The sequence below is a fragment of the Pygocentrus nattereri genome, chromosome 10 (genome assembly GCF_015220715.1).
Source record: "Pygocentrus nattereri isolate fPygNat1 chromosome 10, fPygNat1.pri, whole genome shotgun sequence".
Taxonomy (NCBI): domain Eukaryota; kingdom Metazoa; phylum Chordata; class Actinopteri; order Characiformes; family Serrasalmidae; genus Pygocentrus; species Pygocentrus nattereri.
The window spans coordinates 9234247-9261408 of record NC_051220.1 but is presented as its reverse complement, the minus strand read 5'-3'; the positions used below and the strand labels follow the sequence as shown (position 1 = coordinate 9261408).

Sequence of the window (27162 nt, the reverse complement as noted above, 5' to 3'; positions counted from 1 at the left end):
ATGATGGCATATATATGTTTATGTATTCTCTATCTATCTATCTATCTATCTATCTATCTATCTATCTATCTATCATGTATTTGTCTATATATATTTTATCCATACATCTATATATATATATATTTTTTTTTTCGACTAATTTTATTGCATTTCTCTCTTGAACACACAGAGAAAAAGTAAAATATAAAACATGCAATAACTTCTGCTCAGGTCACATTTTTAGCTTTATTTTACCCCAATATGCCACCACATAAATTCAGTAAATAAACAGTAACTGTGCATTAAAATGTGTAGAAGTGTGTTTTCTGTAGAGGATGCAAACTTCTTCACTCAAATTCAACAAAAACATCATTTAACCAGGGCTGCCCAAACTTTTGCATGCAGCTGTATACATGCACATAATTGCTGCACTCGATAAAAAAAGGTTGCACTTTTTACAAACAAGCATGTGGCAAAAATTGTATATGTAAAAAACCATTACAATAATGATACCAATAATACTAATAAACTCACCAGGTCATTAGCAAATAAATAAATAAACAAGAAATGAATTTGCATTTTTTTGGGTGCAATTTCACAACAAGACATTATTTTAATACACATAAAATACATAATAATTTATTATTTTTTGGATTATTCAATGGTTTAAGATATTTCAGCATAAACTGTTACATTTAAAAGCAGGTTTTCAAGTTTGTTCTTAGGACAAGAATAAGTTAGTTGAATGTTCCTGAATATAATCCGCAGTGGAGAAACAGTAAAACGCATCTTTCGGAGAAAAGGGTCCGCTTCGTTGCAACACTCATGTTTCTATGCGAGCCGGCGTGATTGCTTGCATGGAAGGGATAACGGCGCTTTAAAGGACGTCGGAATCGACCAATAGAAGTGTTCACCTCATGAATTTGTAAGTAATTTAGTAGTCGGCAGCCAATGAGAGGCCGCCGGGGGGCGTGACCGAGTGAATGTATTAAAATGACGGAGAAGAAAACTGACTGTTGAGTTTGTGTATGCGGAGGCTGTGGGGAATTTCGGCTAGAAAAACAACAAACACAAGAAGTTCATGTTACTCGTTTGCTCGCCCCGTCTTTCAAAAACGCCTAAACTTTCTCGCTTTTTCCCTTGTGGTCGTCTTCATGTCAAACATTTGGCGTCTGGGAGCTATTATGGCTGTTCGCAGGATGGTGTTAGCTAGCAGGGTAGCAGGCTAACGGGCTAGCTGCGCCTGAAAGACTGTGCCTAACCGTTAGCTTAGCTTAGCTGAACTTAGCTTAGCATAGCCTTGGCTGCCTACCTACCCTTCCTGCCGTCAGACTGCAACCAAGGCCAGCCTGCTGAATAATTTAAGAGGTGAGTGATGGATTTTCTTTCTCTTTTTGGCCGCGACAAACAACAGGCTAACATACCGGACTCCGTGAAGACGAGGCTGCTACTTATTCGCCAGCTTCTTGGTCGAATTTTCCCGTTCCACCTTAAATGGTGCAGCAGTTACATTCTGGCGCCCGACATTTAAGGTGGAGCGGAAAAATTTGAGCCAGATTCTGGCGAATAGGAAGCCGACTTGAGACTCGTTTTGTGAAGTGAGTTAACGAAGCGCCTGCATACCCACAGTATGCTTCAAATGTTAAAATATTAGACTAAATAGCGACTGAAATCTTATCCCGCGTAGATCTCCAAAACTGTCAAAAGTGTAAACCGCTGTGTTCGTGAAGGATCCACGTTGTTTGGGAGTTTGCAGAAGAGGAGTGGAGTAACTTGGCTCAGCTTACACACCTAAAAAGATGGTTCTTCAAGGCTTATTTACTGAAGGCAGTGGTTCTGTATAGAACCATTTAGTTTTTTTTACATGACGCATGGTTCTTCAGATTGATACAGAATGGATGTTTTGTATGTGCGATGTGTTTTCTGTATGGAACCTTTTGGAAAATGGGTCTATATAGAACTAAAAAGGCTTCTCGACGCTTGACAGTAATGCATTTTCGTGCAATATAGGACCGTTTTCAAGAAGGTTCTATAGTGAGCCATATGCAACGCATTCACCATCAGTCTAAAACAACTGTTTTGCCATGCGAAGAACCATTTAAGCATGAAATGGTTCTATGTAAAACCATAGAACCCTAGAATCTATAGAATCATTGAATAACCATCTTTTTGAAAAGTCTATCACAACCAGTCTCCCTCAATCTGAAGAACCATTTCACTGTGCAAAGAGCTAAATAAAAGCATAGAACCCTAGAATATGTGCAACCCTTGAAGAACCATCTTTAAGAGTGTAGCACTATTTTTGGTATTGTATAGAGCTGTTTTCAAAAAGGGTTTATAGTGAGACATATACAACATGTTCTTCATCGATCTAAAGAACCATTTCACTCATGGTTCTGTGTAGAGCCACTGTCCTCAATAAGGAACCCTTGAAGAACCTTTTTGTTATGTGTAGATGCAGGGCTGTTAAGTAACGCCCCAGCTACTGACATGAATTAGTAAGTGAGCTGACTTGTTTGTGTCTACCTTTGTCATCCTCTTAGCAGGCTTGATAACTTCGGATAAGCTCGGTAACTTTCTGATCAAGCCAGCCACTTAAATCTCAAACAGTGTTTTCCTGCTTCTCCTGCAGCTCATGCACAATTTAGTGTTTTTCTGCTCCAACAAACTTTATTCAGTCCTCTAGGTTCTTGCCAAAAACGATCCACTGTGTATTCAGGTGATGGGTTGTGTTCGAAATAACCCAATATTTCAGTCACAGTCCTGTTTTTACAGCTCGTCAGGCTGCACTGATTTCAACACAGCACTGAAGAATCGAATAAATTAGCTCAAGCTTTTTATTGCATTTTATATGATGTTTTAGGTCAAGGGTGGGGAAAGATAAGGGCTAGGGGAAAGCTAGGTGGTGACATACATTTTTATGAAAACACAAATCAAAAATGAACCAAAGACAATACATAAGCAAGTACACAACTGAGCAACATTACGCAGTTGAATTGGAAACTAAACTCTCACAGTTTCTTAGTGTTAATTGTTTTGCCTTGTTAAGATTTGCTGTAAGATATTCCATCTGAAATATGAATTGAAAACTAGATATCCAGAATTGCACAGCTGAAAGCTGTGGAGCAGTTCAAATGCAAAAAACTTAGTTTTCTTGGTAGCTGTAAAACCTGCCATCATCATCCTTCGCTGAATCGAAGAAAAAAGAGCTGAGTCACCATTTAAAAAACATAAATGTGGCGACAGTGGCATAATGAGATCAAGTACTTTAGGTAATGTGTGTACCGTAGAGGTCCATATATCTGCTACTATAGAACATTCACAGAAATTATGGCTGTTGTCAGAACAAAATGTCGTATCTCTAAACTGATTACTTTGAATGTAAGTTAATGGAACCAGACTTCTTGCATATAAAATGCTAAAAATGGAGATACGAGGTTTTGTCCCAATGGCAGCGACTGAAAACTAGAAATATCAAATAAAACATATGTCCTGTAAGGCGTCTACCATTTACCATCTTCTGAGGATATCGCTGTCAGAAATTGAAAGTAGGGGTCAGGGTGTCTCCTAGCATATTAAAGTGGGGAAAGGGGGTGGGGCTTATGCTAAGGACATGCCTATAATCTGATATTGGGCTTTTTTATGTTATTTAGTTAGGGCAGTGCAGCAGACGTTACAAATGTCCTGTTCGAGAAATTTGGAATATATGAACTGAACAGATCTGTGTAGAATATAATTAGAGTCCTGTTGTACATTTATAACGTTTCTTAATGTCCAAAAATCTGTCATAATTCATAAATCATCGACCATTTTCTAATCTCTGTTGGTCAGTTAGGATTATATGGGCTGTTCTTGTTACTGTGCCTTTAAGACTGATGTATGCAAATTACCTTAATTCTGATTGGATGATTGGTCCTATATTGTGCCTTGTGAAAAAAAAAACAAAACAAAAAAAACCCCAAATAATCCATGCTGAAGCACTCTACTGTGAATGGCTGGGTCTAAGATACTGTAGGTTGAATAAGCAGACAAATGTAGGTAGATGGATAATTATATAGATATTTATTGATTGATTGATTGATCCGTAAAGGGAATTACTCATAAACTTGCATACATTGTTCAGAAATAAAAACAGACATATATTCAACAGAGATACAAAAAAATATTGATTTATGTGCCATAAAACGAAACGGGCTTAGTGTTCAAGTATAAGTTGGACTGGATAATAAGCGTTTTGGTTTGAAAACTGTGTTTACATACTGCGTCGTACTATTTTATTACAGATTAAAGAGTGGGGGAATTCACTTTTCCACTGTATGGCCCCTTTAATGCGCAAAGTACCAGAAAGCTTTACCAAATATTGTACTAAAACTGAAAATATAAAGTGTGAAACACTCAAATATGCAGTACAGTAGAACCGATATAGATCACCTCACCTGGTACTCATTCATTATCACCTTTTGGGTAGGAAAAAAAATGGAATGTGAAAAATCTGTAAACGTTCTGTCTCAGTTCAGCGAGATCAAGATGTCTGTCTTTACCATGCAGTGCAATGTAAACTCACACGCATATGATGAGATACAGGCCTTGCTACATTTGTAACTGCAGATCTGTGTCGTACCCGGATGTCAAACAGCCTGAGCCAAGTCTGTCTGATAGTGTTGTGTAATTTAAAGCTCTGTCAGGGTTCGTTCTGGCAGGTAGAGTTGGCCTGAAGCCTATCTGCCTGTAGTTTGCATGGATAAGTTGCGCAGGACGAAGTGCAGGAATGTGCGGTTGTTGGGATTTTACCAAAGAGGTCTTTCCATCATCCGTGATTAGCCTCATATGGGCTCGTCTGATGACTCTGAAGGTTTAACAAATGAAACTGAATTTTTTTTGTGATCGTTCAAGCACCGTAACCTGAAAACATCTGTTCTTATTTTGTTTTGCTTGTGGGTTTTTTTTTTTTTTTTTAATTTATCTCCTGGCGGCTGCCGGTGCCAAGACACCTTGCTTGAACTTGCTGCAGGTTGTTGCCGCTGTGATGGGAATCTCACCTTTGTGTGAGTTTGATGTAGCTTCCCAGTGCTGGGTGATATATCTAAATCAATATTTGTATACATATTGGTGTTTTACAGGCATATTGATTTTCATGATTGGCATTACTTCTAGAGAAACGTACCTGCTGACATTTTGCTGATGCTTCAGATTCTTTTGGAAAAGCAGTTTGAAATACATAACAGCTAAAATAATTTCCTTTGTTTGTAGTTTGTCTGCTTAACGACAACGTGCGAGGTTCCGTGTCTTCCATTTTTGTTGTATTGTTTTTTTTTTTTTCTCTTTCAGTTTCTCACAGTTAAGCAGTCTGTTTTTGTTACTGTACACTTTTAAAAAAGATGGTGCTTCAATGGTTATTAAGGAAAGAGAATGATTCTATATAGAACCATGAACACTCAGAGAACCCTTTGCCTGATTAAAGGGTTCTGTGTGTCATGAGTTATTCTGATTAATGGAAAATGTTTCATGTGGTTCTATATCGAACCTTTTTGAACAGCATTCTCTAAAGCACCCAAAAGGGTTCTTCTGTTGTAACAAGCTTGACCGTCTTTGAAGGTTAGTTTTCATATATGGAATGTGTGTCTGGGGAGTGAAAGGTACGTTTTTCCTCATACGTTTTCCACATATGTGAGGAAAATTTATGTTCTAGATGATATGGAGCTTTAAAAGGGAGCCAAGCAATACAATGGAGAGGTGGGGCTTAGTGGAAAGGCTGAGGGGTGAAATATGGTAAATAAATAAATACCTTGGTCTGATACCAAGATGTGAAGATGTGTATTTCTGTACTTTTCCTCATTACTGACAGCCTGCATCTTTGTGTTTCCAGGTTTTCCGATGGTGGCAAGTGTAGAATAAGGGGCCATCATGCTACGCTGAGCTCGTTTGGGAGTACGAGGACGTCGCTATGCCGCTGTTTGTCACCTATCCATCTCTTTTGTGGATGTAGAGCATCTTTCTGCCATGCCACTTTTTGGCCCTCCGTGATTCTGTGTTGATGGCACTGATCCCTCACTGGAGTTTTTATTCCAGCTGCTGTTTTATTTTATTTACTTATTTTGGCGCCTGAAGCATCAGCAATGAATGTATGCGTTGCTGTGAATTTACCCGGATACTTGTGAATTGGATTTTCCAAGGAGGAGGAATTTGACAGGAAGCGCCTCCAGGACTGGCCGTAATTATTATTGCTGTTGTTATTAATATTATTTTAAACAAACTGTTAGCTCATAGAGGGTCATGGCTTCAGTGTGGAAGAGACTTCAGCGCGTGGGAAAACATGCGTCCAAATTCCAGTTTGTGGCCTCCTATCAAGAACTCATGGTGGAATGTACAAAGAAGTGGTGAGTTTGTGTCTGCTCATCATTCTCTCGTGCCCTCTGCACTTCTGTAGATGTAGTGTAACGTGTGTGTGACTCTGCTGGAAGCACAGCGTGCTGTGGAATGCTGAGTTGGCCTGTGACGTGTGTGTGTTGACGGTGATTATTCAGCTCTGCTGTAGTGCAGACTTGCCCATGTATCATACAGGGAGGAGCTGGGAAGGTGGGAGAAACATGAACTGAACATAATGATGGCTACTGCTCTCAGGGAAGTAATGATGTGTTTATTGTAGTAGTAGTAGTGATTAGTTTTTGTTTATAACATTTAGATGATGCTGTTATCCAGAGTGACTGACAGAAGTGCTTTCTTGAAGTGCTAGATTAGCGTTCACTGAAGTGTTTCACAAATCGATGAGTCTTTAGTCTGCGTTTGAAGGCAGTGAGGGGCTCCGATTTGCAGACAGCCACTGTAAGTTCGTTCCACCACCTGGTTGCCAGGAATGTGAGGAATACTGATGCTTGTCTTCCAGACAGCAACAACAACAAAGCAGCTTGATAGATCAGTAATAGGAGTGGAGTAGTAATAATAGTTCATAATAGTAATTAGAAGTGTAATGGTTCAGCCTTTTCACGATTCGGTTCAGTCCACGACTTCTGCACCTCTATTAGATTTGTATCATGGTTTGGGAAAGTGTAACCACTGTAATACAGTAGTTACAGTAGTAGTACAATACACAGGACTGAAATGACGGATGGGCAAATGCAACCCAAAAGTTATAATTCAAAAAGACTTCTTAAATTGTTTTTGAAAATGACCCTTTTGCAAAATTTTCACCTATTCAAGGAAAAGAAAAGACTAAAAAATAGGCCTATGTAAACATCAACAAGTACAAAACATCAAGTGGAATAAAAATGTAAACATCAAGAGCTTGAGCAGCTACGCCCATCAATTTGCATGTGAGCTTTCGATCCCCGGCTGTCGAATTTCTGCTGCAGCTTAGAACTGCTATACCACAAGTGATTTAGTAAAATTATTTTTACACATCGTTTTCTGAACTCTAAAAGAAAAAGGTTGTAATTTTAACTAAGAAATGGAATTACTGATTCATGTAATAAAGCCCGTTTCTGTGCGGACACTGTTAAGGTATTTCGGCTCAGTGAGCCCCCAGTATTACTCTGGTGAAAAAGGTCCGGATGTCTACACACTTAAAAATGATTCTTCTAGGGTTCTTTAATAAAGAAAATGGTTCTATAGAGAACATATTTGAACAGGGCTCTACATAGCACCAAAAGGGTTCTTCTTTTGTAACAATAGCAGAACCCTTTGAAGGTTTTTGAAAAGGGCTCAATATAGAGCCATCTAAAGCATGTTCTCCATCAATCTGAAGAGCCATTTCATCATGCAAAGAACCATTTAAGCATGCAGATTGTTCTTTGAGTGTTCATGGTTCTATATAGGATCACTTTACTAAAGAACCCTTGAAGGACCATTATTTTAAATGTTTCCTGTTAACTTCAGTATAATGATGTAGTAATAATAATATGATGAATTAACATATGATAAAATCCATGTCATCCATGACTAGGCAGAAGTGCTCGATGCCTGAACATTGGAATACGCTGTAGATTTACATTTAGGGCATTTGGCAGACACTCTTATCCAGAATGATTATTTTTTTGGATTATGTTTACACAGGTAGGTGAAGGTAGTGGTAGGGGTCTTACCCAAGGACTCTTATTGGTATACTGTAGGGTGTTTGCTAAGGTGGGGATTGAGCCCCAGCCTACAGTGTGAAAGGCAGAGATGTTGCCCACTACGCTATACCAACCACTAGATCATTAAGAGGGAGGACATCAAGGAAATCTCAGAGGCTATAGAAGAGTGTCTAGATAGCTGTAGATGAGGAAGGGAGAAGTGAGGTCAGCGAGTGCTACTTGGACACGTTCTGTGGTCTAATCTGCCCCGTCTGGGTCGCCTTGGCTGGGCTGGGCTGGGCTGTCTGATGCTAAAAGGCCTGAAACACCCAATGACCCCAGGTTATGTCATTGATGATGGGTGTAAGTGCATCAGATGTGGCGCCACAGTAATATACGAACAATGATGCCTAATGATATCTGAATCATATTGTATCAGCATATAATTGCTTCAAAAAAACAATCTTGGCATTGGACAGATGATTAGATGATTTGGTTTGACTGATATTTCAGACCGATATTTGGTAATGTATTTGTTACCAAGGAAGAGCAGAATGTTAGTGACACTGGACTGCAGCACTGAAATATCGGCATTTTATTCACTTTAATGCTTTTGTACCCATATATAAACACATCATTTACTTTTTATAGATGGTTATGTGTCAGATATTGTATGTACATGAACAATATTGCATATTGGCTTTGGTCTACAATTCCTATGTGCCTAGTAATAAAAATGACTGGCACCACTTTATTTTGATAGTCCACTATTTGATAGTACTCTGTAGTCTGTTGTTAACATTCGTCTAAATATCAATGAAATGCAACAGAACTTGTGAAGGAGTCTAATGATTCTTGGCTTAACCAGAAGTCTAAACCTGACCTCAACTTTAACCAAAAACCAAGACCTACACCTTAACCTGACCCTAAGCCTATCAACGTTTATCACCAGAAAGTTTAATAATTGAAGTGCCTATAGGGGACCATCAAAATGAAGTGTGACACTGATTTATAACGTTGGTTGGAATACTGTTGTCTACACATTTGAGCTATAAAAGGGGGAAAAAACTAACATTTTCTCTAATAAACAATTTTAAAAGGACTGTCTGGCAGATGCCTGATCCATTTATTAAGGTTGGTATCAGACAAGTACTGATCTTGTATATCCAATTGGAGCTTCCTCAGTTTTATGGTGGTGAACGAAATTTGCTGGTATCTACAGTCCAGACAGTCCATATCGCAGAGCAAAAACATCCATTTCATGGAGAAGTCTAAGCCTCCAGGCCAGTGATATACAGCTACTCTACTTTTTTTGGTGTTGCTATTTTTTTCCCTTCATTCTTCCTCACCTTTTTTGAAAGCGCGCCTGTGTGTGTGATGCGGTTTCTCTCTCTGCTTCAGTGAATTCTCTCATCTTCCAGATTTCAGCACTACAGAGAAACAGAGGTTTGGCTTGGCACGGCTTCAGTTGAGTCACATTTCAGTAACAAACACGCACTGTTGTGCATCACTTCAGAGTGCCAACACATACGCACACGCCCAGATCAGAGAAGACGACCCAAGGGTTTTTCGAAGGCATGTGTTCAGTTGAGTACTGTTCCCTCAGGACACACACACACACACGTGCCTGAGGTGCTCCAGATGTGTGTGTCGGGGATGGAATGAGAGGAATGTGGCGATGTCTGTTGCTTTGGGGCACTGGGGGAGGAAGAGGAATGTGAGGAAAGACGGTTTGTCTCCATCTTAATCTGCAGTTTAGATGTCAAGACGTGAATTGTGGGCAATACCAGTTTTAAGAAGTTCAAATATTGTTTCAGTATCGGCCGATTATAGTTTTGCATGGTCAAGAATTAAATGGCCCAAAATAGCGATGGCATCCTGACTCCGTGATGCTGCTTCTTTCAACTTTAACAAGAAAACCATACATAGTGAAACAGTAGATAATATATATGTTGCAGCATGGGGGCGGAGCTTCCCAGCATTCCTAGTGGCTTTACTGGTTCTGTTACTTGGATCTCATTATTCTTATTTCAGTTTCTATGCTAAAGGCACATCATTTATGAAAACGTCTAACCTGGTGCTCTAACATGTTTAGAGGGCAGCGCACATGATGATAGTTCTAATGTTGGCTTATGATTTCACTGTCAAGAGAAAAATACAGCTTTACTTGACTCTATATATACTGTGGAATTCTAGATGACTGCACATTCATAGCTGAGTTAACTAGTAAATAACTTAATTTAGCCACTTTAGGCTTGTACTTTAATAGTTGCATACAATTGAATTGGAAATTGGGATTGTTTATGTGACATTTGTCAGCTAAAGTTTCTTGATTATGACAGCCATAGTTCGTATGGCTGTTTTGTGTTCAAGTTTATCCAGTTTACTCCATAGTGCTGTGAAGTAAACAGTTACTGCCAGAGTAGCAGTCTGTATAGTTTATGGGTCGGCAACATGCGGCTCTTTTACCACCCTGTTGCGACTCCACAACAGAATTAGATTTTTAGGTAAAAATAGAATAATCCTCTATAAACTACTGTGTAAACGCTTCATTTCAATGGTAACCCTTTGTCCAGCTACCCTGAGTGTTCACAGAGAACTACCTTCTAAAACTGTTAGCGAGTGGAGCCAAACGTTCGCTGAGACACAGAAACCTGTTTGCGTCTCCTTTGTTCGCCAAATCTGAAACGCCGGCGGCCTCTGCGTTAAGACGATGATGCAGTTATCATCTGAAAAGTGAAGTGTTATGTGCAGTAGGTTTTCCTGTCTCTGTGTTTGTATGTCTCCATTTGTGTCTGCTGTGTCCGCCCCCCCCATTACAGTTCCTGTTCAGTTTATCCATGTTCCAGTCCAGGTTTTCCACTCTGTTCCATTTTCCAGCCTACCTCCGTCCCGTGATTTGGTCGTTGTCCCGTTTAAAAATGGAGCTGCGTTGGAGTTTCGAGAGAGATTTCTGCTATGTGCTTGTTGTTTGATTTGTGCCTGACCTTTTGCTTGTTTTGTTTCTATGTCGAATTTGCCTATTCTCTTCTGATGTGGTGGCTTTTGTAAATATTAGTAAATTTTTGTACAGTGCTGGGTGTAGGGAGTGACTGCCGTTTGTTTTGGGATTTGGGGTTTTGTGTGTTTTTGTAGGGTCAGGGAGTTAGGTTAGCACACCTTGTTTTTATGTTTATTTATTTGTGTCACTAGGTTAAGTACTTGTTTGTGTGTCTAATTATCTGGGGTTTTTGTTTATTGTTTTGGCCTGGGCCACTCCTGAAGTTTGTATCAGTGTTTGTCTTTTGTCAAGTTCACTTTAAAGCCCAATACACTTTCTTTCACTGTTCCTCTGTGACTTGTGTGGTTAACTTAATCCAACATACACCTTGACAGTAATATTCATACTACCAAGCTGCTATGATCCTTTACCCCTAGGCTGGGTCGTAACAACAGGCTCGAATATGTAATAGTTACTTGCTTCTCTGTCCCAACTCCATTAACGATTCCAGAGACCCTGCATTTCAGAACATGAAGTAGGACAGCTAGCGCAACTATCACTGTGTCCCAAACCACACACTTCTGTACTTCACACACTACACTAATGAGTGCACTTCTAATAGTATATGCGCTATGTTTACATGCTGTTTAGTGTGCTAGTATGTGATTTGGGATGCGGTGTATCTTACCGAGATGAATCTTGTTCACCCAGTGAGCCGAAGAGTTTCATCTTCAGATACTCCAGCATGGAGGATGTGCTCCCGTGCCAGCTGAGCTCGGCTTTACAAATAGCACAACTGACAACCTTTTTTTTTTATTTATGAATTTAGCTCCCACACTTTTTAGGATTTTGTTCTCGAAACTGCCATCTGGCTGTTGTTAGCTCTTCAGGGAACAGTAATGTCAAAACATTCCTAGTGAACACGAGAAACACATGCAATGACGTCACCAACTAATCGACCACTAAATTAGTTGCCAACTAGTTTGGTCATTGATTTTAGTCGATCAAGTCAAATAATCGTTGCATCCCTAAAAAACACTCCCGCTGGTTTCCTGATGAATTTAATCTGCAACAAGAAACTGTCAAAGACTTGCGTCATGAATGAGAAGCTGATTTCAGCCTCATAAAATCCAACGTTGAGAGGCATTTTACAAGAAGCTATTCTACTTTTGAGGAACATTTCCTGCTGGAGAAGCAAGAAAAATGGCTTTTATTTATTTATTTATTATTTATTAATTTTTTTAGCATGTGTTTGCACATTAGCACATAATGAGACATATTTACAGCCCAGATGGTAAAACAGATATAATGTTTTGGCTCCCAAGGTGGTTTGATTTTTGTTGATGGGACAAAATGTCTCTTCTTAGCCTTTGGTTTGCCGACACCTGGTGTAGAGATGGATGAAAGAGTAAAATCACAAATCAGATATTCTCTTCATGTTAGAGGAGTTTGCTCTTTTCAGTATGTAAACAGTTATAAATGTGGACGATTTATCACTGACTTTTTTTGTCAGTGATGAAACATCCATGTAATCTTGATATGGGACAGTTTTATGGGCCACAACAAGATATTAGTTGGTTATTAGTTTTTATCTGTTCCAATATAGAGCGATACAGCTGGGAGGAACAGTCTGCTGAAAGGCAACTATTCACCCACTGACAAGATGTTGAAATCTATTGCGCCAGGCTGATTCTCTCACTGTGTGAAGGGCTCAACAGGAAGTTTTTTTTTTTTGGAGCCAGTGGTTCAGATTTTTACTCTCCCAAGCAGCAGTTTCACTGGCCCACTTCTCTAAAAAGGAAAGCTATTTCTGAGCAGTACTTTACTGAATAACTACAACCCCAAATCCAATGGAGTTGTGTAAAACATAAATAAAAACAGAATACAATGATTTGCAAATCCTTTTCAACCTACATTCAATTGAATACACTACAACAACAAGATATTTAATGTTCAAACAGATAAACTTTATTGTTTTTTGCAAATATTCACTCATTTTGAATTTGATGCCTGCAACACGTTCCAAAGAAGTTGGGACAGGGGCAAAAGAAGACTGGGAAAGTTGAGGAATGTTCAAAAAACACCTGTTTGGAACATTCCACAGGTGAACAGGTTAATTGGAAACAGGTGAGTGTCATGATTGGGTATAAAGGAAGCATCCGTGAAAGGCTCAGTCATTCACAAGCAAGGATGGGGTGAGGTTCACCGCTTTGTGAACAACTGCGTGAGCAAATAGTCCAACAGTTTAGGAACAACGTTTCTCAACGTGCAATTGCAAGGAATTTAGGGATTTCATCATCTATAGCCCATAATATCATCAAAAGATTCAGAGAATCTGGAGAAATCTCTGCAAGTAATCGACAAGGCAGAAAACCAACATTGCATGCCCGTGACCTTCGATCCCTCAGGCGGCACTGCATTAAAACCCGACATCATTCTGTAATGGATATTACCACATGGGCTCAGGAACACTTCAGAAAACCACTGTCAGTGAACACAGTTCGTCGCTCCGTCTACAAGTGCAAGTTAAAACTCTGCCATGCAAAGCGAAAGCCATATATCAACAACACCCAGAAACGCCGCCGGCTTCTCTGGGCCTGAGCTCATCTGAGATGGACTGACGCAAAGTGGAAAAGTGTCCTGTGGTCTGACGAGTCCACATTTCAGATTGCTTTTTGAAATCATGGACGTTGTGTCCTCCGGGCCAAAGAGGAAAAGGACTGTCGGATTGTTATCAGTGCAAAGTTCAAAAGCCAGCATCTCTGATGGTATGGGGGTGTGTTAGTGCCCATGGCATGGGTAAATTGTGCATCTGTGAAGGCACCATTAATGCTGAAAGGTACATACAGGTTTTGGAGCAACATATGCTGCCATCCAAGCAGCGTCTTTTTCAGGGACGTCCCTGCTTATTTCAGCAAGACAATGCAAAGCCACATTCTGTATGTGTTACAACAGCGTGGCTTCATAGTAAAAGAGTGCGGGTACTAGACTGGCCTGCCTGCAGTCCAGACCTGTCTCCCATTGAAAATGTTTGGTGCATTATGAAGTGTAAAAAGTGTAAACCAGAGACCCCGGACTGTTGAGCAACTGAAGTTGTACATCAAGCAAGAATGGGAAAGAATTCCACCTACAAAGCTTCAACAGTTAGTGTCCATAGTTCCCAAGCGCTTATTGAGTGTTGTTAAAGGGAAAGGTGATGTAACACAGTAGTAAAATGCCCCTGTCCCAACTTCTTTGGAACGTGTTGCAGGCATCAAATTCAAAATGAGTGAATATTTGCAAAAAACAATAAAGTTTATCCGTTTGAACATTAAATATCTTGTCTTTGTAGTGTATTCAATTGAATATAGGTTGAAAAGGATTTGCAAATCATCGTATTCTGTTTTTATTTATGTTTTACACAACGTCCAAACTTCATTGGAATTGGGGTTGTAGTTAGTCATGTAGCTATATGTTCTCGTATCGGTGTAGCATGAATGTCTTACTTTCATCGTTTTCCACTTATAGAATCTGCTGCGTCCAAGAAGCTTAGAAAAGTAGTTTTTGTTTAGCTTTGTATTTTGTTTTTTATTTTTTGTGCGGGATGGGCCATAGTAAAGAGGGAGCAAACAGAATTTAATTAATCAATCATTTTAGACTTTATAAGTTAACGAAGATGAATTCAAGGATGTGAATAACCAGCAGCTGCGTTTTCCACCATTTTCGTGATGCTTTTTATTGATTGATTTATTTATTTGTCTTTAAACTTTACATTGTTTGTGCGCAGGGAACTGTGGGTAACCAAAGGCCTGGAGGGATGCATGAAGCAAGCAAGTTGCTTCCTTGAAATCACCCAGAACGTAGGCAGCATTTCTAGGCTGTTTATGAAGGGTCCTTGACTTTGGATCGGCCTTCTATGACGTAGCGTCCAAGAAATGCAGCCTAGGCTTTGGGACACAGCTACAGTTTAATATGATGCGTTGTATTGTTAAGACCCTACTGGACATCTGGTAAAAGTTAATGGTGGGTTAAAAGTAGTCTTGTCTTTTCTGCAGCTCACAGCTACCATGAGGAAAGAATGAGCTGCTCTGTTTGCAGAGACTTGCTGTCTAACTAGTGAAGTGTTTGCTTGTATTATTGATCGAGATTGGAGGAATTTGGAGTGGCTTTTTTGTAGAAAAGAATGTGGTTGAAGCCTTGTTAGCTTGAGATTTCACTGCCGTCTGCTAGCAAAAGCTGTCTTCACACATGTATTCTGCACACTTAAAGATGGTTCTTCAAGGGTTCTTTAGTAAAGATAAAGGGTTCTTCAGATTGGAGTGTGTTTTTATTAAAAAAAAAAAAAAAATTCTTTCTGCAAGTGTTCTATATGGCACCAAATAAGGTTATTCTGTTGTTGCAGCCTTGACATAATAACAATAGAAGAACCCTTTTAGGTGCTATATAGAACCCTTTTCAAAGAGGTTCTTTGCAGAACTGTCTATGGCACAATCTCCATCAATCTGATGAATCATTTCATGATGCAAAGAACTCTCTAATCATGCAAAGAACTGCTTGCATGAATAAAGAGTTCTTTGCATCATGAAATGGTTCTTCAGGTTCTATATAGAACCCTTTTCATGTACAGCACGCATTGATCTCCATCAATCTGAAAGATCATTTCATGGTTCAAAGAGCCCTTTGAGTGTTAGTGGTCTTATGTAGAACCATTTTCTTTATTTAACAACCCCTGAAGAACCGTTTTTTTTTTTTAAGAATGTGGAAATAAGATCATATCTGTCCTTGTGAGGCTGCACTTTTGCTGTAAGTACAGCAGCACAATCCAGTAAGATTGCAGAGAGGATCTGAGGATGAGCAGCAAAAGTCTGAAGATATTCTAGTGACTATCCTGCAGTGGGAACGCAGCACTGCCTGATTGAGCAGGGCCTTTCTGAGGAGTTTTGGAGTGTATCTGTGAGGGAGAGAGTGTGAGACGGAGCGTGGGCTTCGTGCCTCGTGGTTCATTCGTCCCATATGTTGGTGTTGTGGTGGAAAGATTCCATTTGCTCCAAGAAAGAAAAGCACAGCCGCTTCTTACTCAGAACAAAACTCACTCTGTCAGTGTCTGATTGTATAGAGAAAAAAGTACAAACTGCACTGGGGTTTAGGGAAAGGGAAACGGTCCTGAGAGATGGAGAGAGAAGAGAGTGGTTTGAGGGGGTAATTTGGAAGATGAAAGACGGGAAGTAGTAGATTGAGAGGGAAGAAATGAGAGAAAGTAGGGAGGCCAAAGAAAGAGAACTTGTACAGGAAGAGTGGGAGATGAGAGGTAAAAGGTGCTGGAGAGTGCACAGAAGTGGGTGTGTCTCTCTGTGTGGTACGATATGGCTGCTGCTTTGCATTGATTTGTTCTGTATTGTTTGTGTGCATGCTTTGACGTTTCCCTGCTGGCTGAGGAGTTTACTGTCATATCCATGGAGATGGTGGCCGAGTCTGACTTTTCCCAACCGTGCCTCAGAGGCTTCTTGGTCTGGCCGTTTGGGTGACACTACAAACACTGCTATGATCGGCTGCTGGTCCGGTGGTGTTTGACTGCATGAACAGCACTATGGCGCAGCTACAAGAGCTCTTGGGCTGGCTCCCTAAGTGACGCAACATTGCCATTATGTGTCTGCCTGGGCCGGCCACTTGGGTGACGCTGCGTTGCAGCTATGAGGCTGCCTGGACTGGTGGTGTTCGGCTGCAGGGAAACACTACCACTTTGTGGCTGAGAACCTTTTGAGCCTTTCCGGGCCAGCCACATGTGTGATGCACTGTAGTTGCTGTGTGAACTTTCCCCCGCAGCTAAGGACTCTTTCCAGGCTACACTCTTTAAAAATGCAGTTCTTCAAGGGTTCTTTAGTAACTAAAATGGTTGTACATAGAACCATGAACAGTCAAAGGATCATTTGCATGATTAAAGGGTTCTTTGCATCATGAAAGGGTTTTTCAGATTGATGGAGAATGTGTGATAGATAGATCATTGTTTAGAAAAGGCTTCTATGTAGCACAAAAAAGGTTCCATTGTTGTTACAAGCCAAAGAACCCTTTTTTGGTACTATATAGAACCCTTTTTTGCTAAGAGGGTAGCTAAGTGACGCTATATACTGTGGTCACTGAGAGGTGTGTGTGTGTGTGTGTGTGTGTGTGTGTGTGTGTGTGTGTGTGTGTGTGTGTGTGTGTGTGTGTGTGTGTGTGTGTGTTCTGTGTTATTTTATTGTTTTGTTGATTTATATATCTTGTTACTTTTTGTTCGTAATTAAGCATGGGAAATGTGCTGTATAAATAAAGTAGTAGTCATTATGATGACGACAAGTTGGAGATTAGCCTCGATTTCCTGGTCATGTCAACAGAAGCAAAGACTGCAGTGGAAATTTGGCACAAGAAATGCGTTTCAAATAATCAGTTATCAGTAAGAATCTGTTTCAGTACTTCTTCTTTCGGCTGCTCCCTTTAGGGGTCGCCACAGTGGATCATCTGCCTCCATCTTGCCCTATCCACTGCCTCCTCTACTTTTACACCAACCATCTCCATGTCCACCTTCACTACATCCATAAACCTTCTCTGAGGTCTACCTCTTCTCCTTCTACCCAGCAGCTCCATCTCCAACATTCTTTGCCCAATATATCCACTATTCCTCCTCAACACATGTCCAAACCATCTCAACCTGGCCTCTCTGGCTTTATCTCCAAACTGCTCCACCTTCACTGTCCCTCTGATCTGCTCATTTCTAATCTTGTCCATCCTTGTCACTCCCAACGAAAATCTGTTTCAGTACATTATAGGAAAATTTAATTTTGCGCATGTGAATATGTCTGTAAAAGCTAAACTGCCACAGATATGATTCTTTGTTCTCTTCCAAGTGTCATCATTTATGATCAGTGATCAGAACTGGCTGTCTGGGTGCATCCTGTCACAGTAAAGTTGGTGGGAAGGGGTGGGGCTCCTATCGTCATGTTATTATATATAATATATATCAATGCGTAAATAATAAATCCTTTTTGCCTGTGTAGCTGATATACCAGCGCTCCCTTCTAAACATGTTATGGCACTGAACTTTGTTTTCATGATGTTCCTTGGTGACATTTACCTCGATCCAGCTCACCCAGCTCAGTTTGGCATAATACGATTGTGAAATGTAACGACTGTTGAACTGTTGCCAACAGCTCAGTAACTGCGATCATTTCCAGTAATTGAGATTAGGCAGTTGTGTTATAATTATGATGGACCTGGCCATGCCTCTGGAACAGAACAAGCTTGCTTTAGTGTAATTTGTTCTTTTAAAGGGAAACTCCACAGATTTTTCAAAAATTCTAAATGATCGCTTTTGGTGTGAAATGCTCTGTTCTAGAGAAACTTAGAGTCAGAATTATTCACAGTGGTGGTGATAGGAACCAGACGTCCACCTCTAAAAGCTCCCTCACAGAATGTTATTGCACAAAATGGTTTTGAGCACGCTGCCTGATGTCTGAGACACTGTTTTCTGATGGTTTTGTTATACTGTTTCAGTTTAAACTGTCTTTGAATCGGTTTGTTTTAATCCAGTCGTGACTGAGGGATACAGACGTTATGAGGCAAAATAGTCCCCAAGGAAAGCTTATTTTTCCAGGTTTTCCATTATTTTGCCATCATCCTTATTCCATATAAAAGTTCAGACGACACGTGTAGGTTCACTGGTGGTTTTGGACAGTAAATAAAATGTCTATATTTATAATTGTAATCTCATGGTGACCCTTGGTTCCTGTCACCTCCACTGTAAAGAAATCTCAACCATTTCACACCAAATCACTCTAAATCTCAAGGACTTGGGTAGACATTTTGAAAAATTGGTGGAGATCCCCTTCAATATCTAGAGTTGCTTTGTATATTTTAGTAATGATAGTCTGAAGGTCAACAAAGGAAGGCTAATGCAAAGCTCTCTAATCACAGGTGGTGTTGCACATGGTGGTCCCCATGCTGACATTGCAACAGCCCTCATTATACCTCTTTCTGATGGAGAATCTTGGATGTTTGATGTTTAGACCAAGGATTTGCCTCAGGTTTCCCTGAAAGTGCCACTGCCTTATGAGTAGCCATGTTAGCAGACCTGGGTTTATTACAGGACCATTCAGCCAGGTTACACTGGAGAATCACCGCTGGCTGTTTAAAGATCCGGACTGCTGGATGGAAGGCCTTTTAGGAAGGGTGGGGGCGTAAAATGTTCGAGTGATGGAATGTCTGCCTCAACAGTATTTCCTTGTTCAGTTTTTGAAGAAGGATTTGTCTAATGTCTGTTGCATTGTAATAATACTGGCTAATTTAAACCTACCAGGCTGACTGCACTCATTTAATACATTTAAATTCATTTAAAGTGCTGTAGTAAGAATGAGCAATGACAGCACAGTTTTCTTCTTGCTTCATTACATGTAGCTGAAGAGGCTGGTTTAGCTGGTAACTGGTTTCAGTGTTAAGAGCTCCTCTGCATGTAACAAAAGACATGGATGGTAAAGTGTTGTTTTAGAACAGGACACCAAGACAATGTCGCAAGTGTTGTTATCTAATAAAGTCAGATTTTAGAACGCGGTGCTGTTGTGCTTTAGGACATGACTCCTAAGGAATATTTTTATAAGTAAAAATAGGATGCAATGATATGCAAATCAAGACAACATATCAAATGTTGAAACAGAAATTTTAAAAATATATGCCCATTTTTGAATTTGATGCCAACAACACATTCCAAAAACGTTCAGACGGGGACTTGTTTACCACTGTGTTTCATATAGGATTTAGGTCTTTGATATAGGATTTCAGCTGCTCAACACTTTTAGTTGTCTTTTTTTTTTTTTCTTTAAATTTCATAATGCGCCAGATAATTTCAGTGGTGACAGATCTGGACTGAAGCCAGGTCAGTTTGGCACCTGGACCAAATGCTGCTGTAATACATACAGAGTGTGGTTTGACCTCGTCTTGCTGAAATAAGCAAGGCCTTCCCTGAAAAAGATGTAGTCTGGATGGTGGCATATTTTGCCAAAATATGTGTATATCATTCAGCATTAATGGTGTCTTCACAGATGTGCACGTCACCCATGGAATTTCAGATGTTGATTTGTCAGACTTTTAAATGAGCTCCGGCCCAGAGAAAGTGGCAGTGTTTCTGGATGCTGTTTATATGTGGTGTTTTTTGGGGGATTTGAGCGTTTTAACTTGCAATTATGGATGCAGTGACACATTATTTTCATGGATAGAATTTTTCAGAAATGTTTCTGAGCCTATGCTGTGATTTCCACTAGAGCATCATATCTATTTTTAATACCGTGCCGTCTAGGGGCCAAAAGATCCAGCAAATACTGGTTTTTGGCCTTGTGCCTTGCATATAGAGATTTCTCCATATTCATATTATGTACTGTATGTTCAGAAATGTTGCTCTTGAATTGTTCTTGAACTCTTTGCTCGTGCAAAAAACCATACAAATATGTCAGTTTCGACATGTTCAACATGGATATGTTGTCCTTGTACTGTTCACAGTTAAATATAGGGTTTAAGGGATTTTTTTTTTGTAGATTGTGTATATTTAAGTAAGGGCTACACACCCAAAAGTAAGAGTTTCACCCACCTTTGCACCTGTGTAAATGACAATAAATGTGATTTCATGTGATGTCTCATTTTAGGATATAATGCTGGTGGAATGTCATGTTCTAAGATGCAAATCTGGTGGAATGTTAAGGTTCTAGAACATGAGTCTGATTTCAGCAGTATAGAACTGTGTGCTAGATTCTCAGCCGTTTGGTGAATTGGGCTTGCTTTGCAGCAGTCAAATTCAGTGTAGATCTGCGGTGCGTGTTGGGGGGATCCTCTGTGCAGGAGTGCATGTTCCCGGTGCCAGCGGCAGGATTTTCCTCGGCAGAGTGCCTGGCCAGGACTGCAGCTCAGCAGACTTCAGACAAGCGGCAACAAACCCCTCCAAAAACACACAAACACACACGCTGCAGCCACACTTTCAGCTCACAGCACCCACTTCAGGGAGCGTTTACTAGTGAAAGTACTGAGACACCATAAATCATGCTTTTTTTTTCAAATTTTTTTTATCATTATCGTGTTATAAATGTTTGCCATAAACACATCAAGGGCTGCAGTGACAGAGTACTTGTATTGCTAGGAACAAAGTTAAAGCCGAACAACGGTTTCACTTTCCCTCTCTGGCTCTCTCTCTTGTTGCTCCTGTCTGACCTCTTATATTAGTAAATAAATGGCCTCATGTTTGGATACACCCAGACAGACAGACAGACAGACAGGCCTGTAGGAACTGTTCTGAGTGCCCTTTGTCCCTCAGACACAGTAAATCAGTGCCATGTTTAACTGTGTTTTGTGTCTGGACTGATGATTAATCTGTGCTGAAGTGTCTGTGGCTTTTTCTCTGGATTTCATTTTATCTCTGTCTGTCTGTCTGTCTCTCACTCACTCACTCACTCACTCTCTCTCACTCTCTCTCACTCTCTCTCTCTCTCTCTCTCTCTCTCTCTCTCTCTCTCTCTCTCTCTCTCTCTCTCTCTCTCTCTCTCTCTCTGTCTCTCTTTCACTCTCTCTCTCTCTCTCTCTCTCTCTCTTTCACTCTCTTTCTCTCTCGCTCGCTCGCTCGCTCGCTCGCTCCATCTCTCTCTCTGTCTCTCTCTTCATTTACAGCCTCCTTTTCACTGCCGCTTTGAAGACTTAATCTGTTGTAATGGAGTCAATAAAGTTGTTTTATCGCTCAATTCAAAACTCAGTCAAGGAATATTTCCATTACAGCATGCAGGTGTGTGTGTGTGTGTGTGTGTGTGTTTGTGGTTGCGCTGGGGAACAGGGACAGATTTTTGCTGTTGTGTATATGAGCACTGCTGTTCGGATGAGGTGTCAGCCAACCTCAGTAAAGCAGTAAAATTTTAAACATGCATTGTCCTACAAGCTGCCAGCTAATCATTGTAATAGATGAGGAATCAGGTTTAATCAACGCATCCAGGCAGCTTTAAAATCAGTTATAAACAATAAAGTAAACAGTAATGCAGGACAAATAGGTACAAAATCAGCAGACAATAGCAACACCCTAAAATATAGTCATTTCTGATGGATGTAGAGGTGTAATGACTGTAAATGTCTACTGCCCCAGTTAGCAGTGATGCAGTGTAGCAGTCACACAAACACTTAAGTAGTGCACGCTGACCAAACCAGCAGCATGCAGCAGACGCTTGAGTTCACTTTTAAATTAGACAGTTTTCATGCTGTTTCAGGCTGGGATTTCTCACGTTTTCCAAATAATTTAATCTTTCAGAATGCTATGATTTGAAATGGTTCATTGTGGAATGAATTACTGACTCTGCAACACAAATATAGACATTTTATTTACTATCCAAAACCACCAGTGAACCTACACATGTCTTCCGACCTTTTATATGACGTACAGACAATAATAAAACAGCAGTGAGTCTGGAAAAATACATTTTCTTTGAGGTCAATTTTGCCTCACAGTGCTCTGCATGTACCTCTCTGCGTTTTTGGTCAAAAGCTTTAAAACAGGGTCTCAGTCATCAGGCAGTTCATCACCAATTCGTGTAATAACTTTCTGTGAGCTTTTAGAGGTGGACGTCTGGTTCCTATCACCACCACTTTGAACAGAGCATTTCAACTCAATCCACTGAGTTTACATCTCAACAGTTAAAATGTACAGATTTTTTAAAAATGAATGCGGTCTCTTTTAAGATACAGAGGCCCTTGTTTTAAAATTGGCTTAAAAACATTCCACTTCTCTAGTGCAGGACCAGAATTCTTCTGGATTTATGGGGTAATTTAACGATTCCAGTGTGTTTTGAAATATTCTGCAGTCGTGAGAGAGGAATTCTCATGAATAACTGACTGTGTGAAAGCTTTACTCTCAAGTGTTAACACATTAATTCTGGAAGATGAAGACTCTGCCTGATATGGAAAAGTTTAGTGGGTGATGGACATTAGATGATGCTGTGCAACAGGCTCGTTCAGGTCCAGTTTGCTTCAGCTGTGTTCAGGCTGCAGGCAAAACGGTATCTGATGTGTTGAGAATAACTGTCCACACTGTAGCAAGACATCAGATCAGATTTGTTTCCAGACTTCACCAGCCGATCTGCATGGGTTGCTGTGGTAGCTACGTGGCTGTGCTGGTGACTAGGGCTGAAAGATTAATCGTGTTAAGTCAAAATTGCAATTTTACAGTGCAAGAATACAAATAGCAAGAAATGTTATTTTAATTATAGCCATTATTGATCAACAGTGTTGTCTTAATTAGGTAGCTTAACATAATTGACATAATATCAGTGCTTGTAAACTGCCTGTAAATGAGTTATACCAATCAGAAGCAACCAAACAGCTATATGCGGTGACATCACAACTAGGGCTGCAACAAACAACTAATTTTAAAGTCGATTAATCGATCAGTTATTGAAACTAATAATCGTGAACGATTTTGTGTATAAGCTTCGTTTCAGCGGGAACCCTTTGTCCAGTTACCCTGAGTGTTCAAGGAGAGGAGTGGAGCCAAATGTTCGCAGAGATCAGGAACCTGTTTGGATCTCCTGTGTTTGCCGAGTTTGAGTGCATCAGCGGCCTCTGCACTAAGACGATGATGCAAACGTTAATCATCTGAGAAGTGAAAAGGGTCGCTGTGAATAACAGTTACTTGCTTCTCTGTTCCAGCTTCATTAACGATTCCAGAGAACCTGCATTTCGAAATAGAAAACGTTACAGCTTCGCTCAGAACATGAAGTAGGGCACAATTTAACATTAGCTAACTAATGCAGTTTGCAGATGATGTTCTTTTGGCTGAATCACATGGATGCCTCCAGCACTCACTGGAGCAGTTTGCAGCTAAGTGTGAAGTGGTTGGTATGCGGATTAGCACCTCCAAATCCAAGCACCTCCGATTCCATGGTCTTAGCCCGTAAAAGGATGGCATGCCCACTCCAGGTAAGGGGAAAGGACTTGCCCCAGGTGGAGGAGTTTTAGTATCTCGGGGTCTTGTTCACGAGTGATGGGAAGAGGGATCGTGAGATCGGCAGCAGTAATGCGGCCACTGTACTGGACTGTAGTGGTGAAGAGGGAGCTGAGGCATAGGGCAAAGCTCTCTGTTTATCGGTTGGTCTACATCCCAACCCTCACCTATGGTCATGAGCTGTGGTTAATGACCGAAAGAATGATATATATGTATGTGTGTGTGTGTGTGTGTGTGTGTGTATATATATATATATATATATATATATATATATATATATATATATATATATATATATATATATATATATATATATATATATATATATATATACACACACACACACACACACACACACACACACACACACACACACACACACACACACACACATATATATATATATATATATATATATATATATATATATATATACACACACACACACACACACACACACACACACACACACACACACACACACACATATATATATATATATATATATATATATATATATATATATATATATATATATATATATATATATATATATATATAATGAGATATACGCGAATACAAGTGGCGGAACTAGCTTTCTTCTCAGGGTGGCGGGTTATACTCTATTTAATAGGGTGAGGAGCTCTGAGTAGAGCTGCTACTCCTCCAGGACTCCTCCCGGTGGGGGTGTACCAGGCATGGCATACCGGAAAAGGCCCCGGGGTCGTCCTAGGACCTGCTGGAGGGATTAAATCTCCAAGTTGGCCTGGGAGCGGCTTGGGGTCCTTGGGAATGAGCTTGGGGAAGTTGTGGGGGACAGGGTCATCTGGGATTCTCTGCTCTTCCAACTGCTGCCACAACCCTATCTGGGTTAAGCGGTCAATGACGATGATGATGATGATGATGATGATTAGCTAACTAGCAAAACTGTCGCCATGCCCCAAACCATACACTTCTGTACTTCACACACTACACTAATGAGTGCATTTCTAATTGTATATGCACTATTTTTACACACTATTTAGTGAGCTAGTATGTGGTTTGGGACACGGCGTATCTTACCGAGATGAATCTTCTTCACAGTGGGCCGCCGTGTTGTTAACTCTCCAGTGAACTGTGATGTCAAAACGTTCCTAGTGGCGTGGGAAAGACGTGTAAAATGATGTCACCAACTAATCGACTACGGAATTAGTTGCTGACTAATTTGGTCATTGATTTTAGTCGGCTAAGTCAATTAATCTTGGCATCCCTGACCACAACCGCAACTCACTTGGTAGTCTGGCATGTTCAAATCCTGAAAAAGTGGACAGTCTGGTCTTCTTGGCCAAAATAACATGCCTGGACTTCAGAAATTAATCAGAAAAATTGAAATTAGATATTTTTCCCCAAATCATTCAGCCCTACTGGTTTCAAACGCAGATGCTGGAGAGGTGGAGGTGCTTCATCTCGGCCTTCAAACTCTTCAAAATTCACTGGCATAAGCATGAACGTTTGTCTCTCTTCTGGAATCGCAGCACTTCTGTCCCTCTAGATTTGACATTGTCGTTGTTTGCCATATTGGAAGTCACTTTGAAATCCAAATTGAGCGTCCAGACGGAGCTGTAAAAATCCAAAAATCTGGATCCAATTTGGATATACCAAAAATTGGATTTGCTGGCAGTCTGAATATAGCCTTAGACCAGGGGTAGGCAACGTCACTCTGCAGCCACATGTGGCTCTTTTAATGCCCTGTTGCGGCTACACAGCAGAATTGCATGGATCCATTCAGACCCGCGCAACATACACTAACACACCACCACCACGTCAGTGTTACTGCAGTGATTTAGAATGATCCACCACCCAAATAGTACCTGGTCTGCGAGGGTCCATGGTGGTCCTGACCACTGAAGAACAGGGTAAAAGGGGGCTAATAAAGTATCAGAGAAACAGATGGACTACAGTCTGTAATTGTAGAACTACAAAGTGCAGCTATATAGTAAGTGGTTTAATTTCTGTTGACACTTGACAGAATGGCTTAACGTTTGGATTACTGACCCCTGCCTTAGACCCTTGAGTTGATGGAAAGAAAATCCTGCTGGAATAAACTGCTACATTACACAAGAGTAATACATGAACAGTTTTGATTATGGGTATATTGTTTTTCCTGATACTGAGCACAGCATCCATCCGGCCTCTGATCAGTTGATAGCCCTGCTGCGCTAAAACTCCTCTCGCTCCTGCTGATACTCTCATTACTGCTGCAGAAATACTTTACTCTTTAGGTGAGCTTTTACATTTACATTTGCAGCATTTAGCAGACCCTCTTATCCAGAGCGACTTACCAGAAGTGCTTGTTTATCTAGAGGAAGTATCTTTCCTAGTTTCAAAGAGATTAGAGAGAAAGCCAGTCCTGAGCTCAGATACTGCTAGAAACAAAAGTCACTGTTGATGCCCAGAGAAAAGGAACAGAGTTGAACACAAAACAGTGCAATACAGTACAATACAACACACTACAATACAATACAATACATTACATTACAATCAGTACTTAATTCAGTGCTCTTTTAAGTGCTGTATGAAGAGACGTGTCTTTTACCAACCCAACCTATTCCTCATCTGTATTGGGACTGATACTGTCGAACTTCACCCCCCCCCCCTTTTTTTTTTTCCCCCCCAGGGACACATTCAGCTACTCCTCAAACTCTGGCGCTATTCCGAACACAGTCTAGACTGTAACATTATTAAAGAAACGGAGGAAATGTGTGAGAACGTGCAGGATGTCCTACATAAAGTCAGTCATTAACCCTTTAACCCTTTAAGACTTTTTTTTCCCCTGCACATTCATTTTGTTTTGTACTTTCATTATATTTTATTTTTATTTCCATAAAGTGTTATAAAGATTCATCACAATCTCAGCTCACTCTAAAAGATGGCTGTTCTTAGTTGTTGATTCTGTATAGAACCATGAGCACTCAGAACCATTTGCCTGCTACAGTGGTTCTTTGCATTGGGAAATCATTGTTCAGATTGATGAAGAATGTGTTGCATATGACTTTGTAGAACCTTTTTAAAAAACGCTCAGTGGTGCTGGAACAGCATATGTATTTCATCTGCTGGAGAGATGTGAGGCGAGCAGAACTCTCAGATCACATAAAAAAACTTAAGATTCACCCCTTTGTGTTGAAATTTTAAGCCATGTCACCTGC

General features: G+C 40.3%; 1 protein-coding gene across 5 annotated transcripts in view; it reads left to right on the top strand.

The window, feature by feature from the left end:
• The first annotated feature begins 980 nt into the window (after positions 1-980).
• Positions 981-27162, top strand: part of ehbp1 (EH domain binding protein 1) — a 245448-nt gene continuing 219266 nt past the window's right edge. For all 5 annotated transcript variants that reach the window (XM_017704980.2, XM_017704981.2, XM_017704979.2 and 2 more), the window contains exons 1-2: positions 981-1347; positions 5846-6356. In XM_017704980.2, the coding sequence (XP_017560469.1) occupies positions 6253-6356 (104 nt within the window). In that variant the 5' untranslated portion in view covers positions 981-1347; positions 5846-6252. The remainder of the gene's footprint in view (positions 1348-5845; positions 6357-27162) is intronic.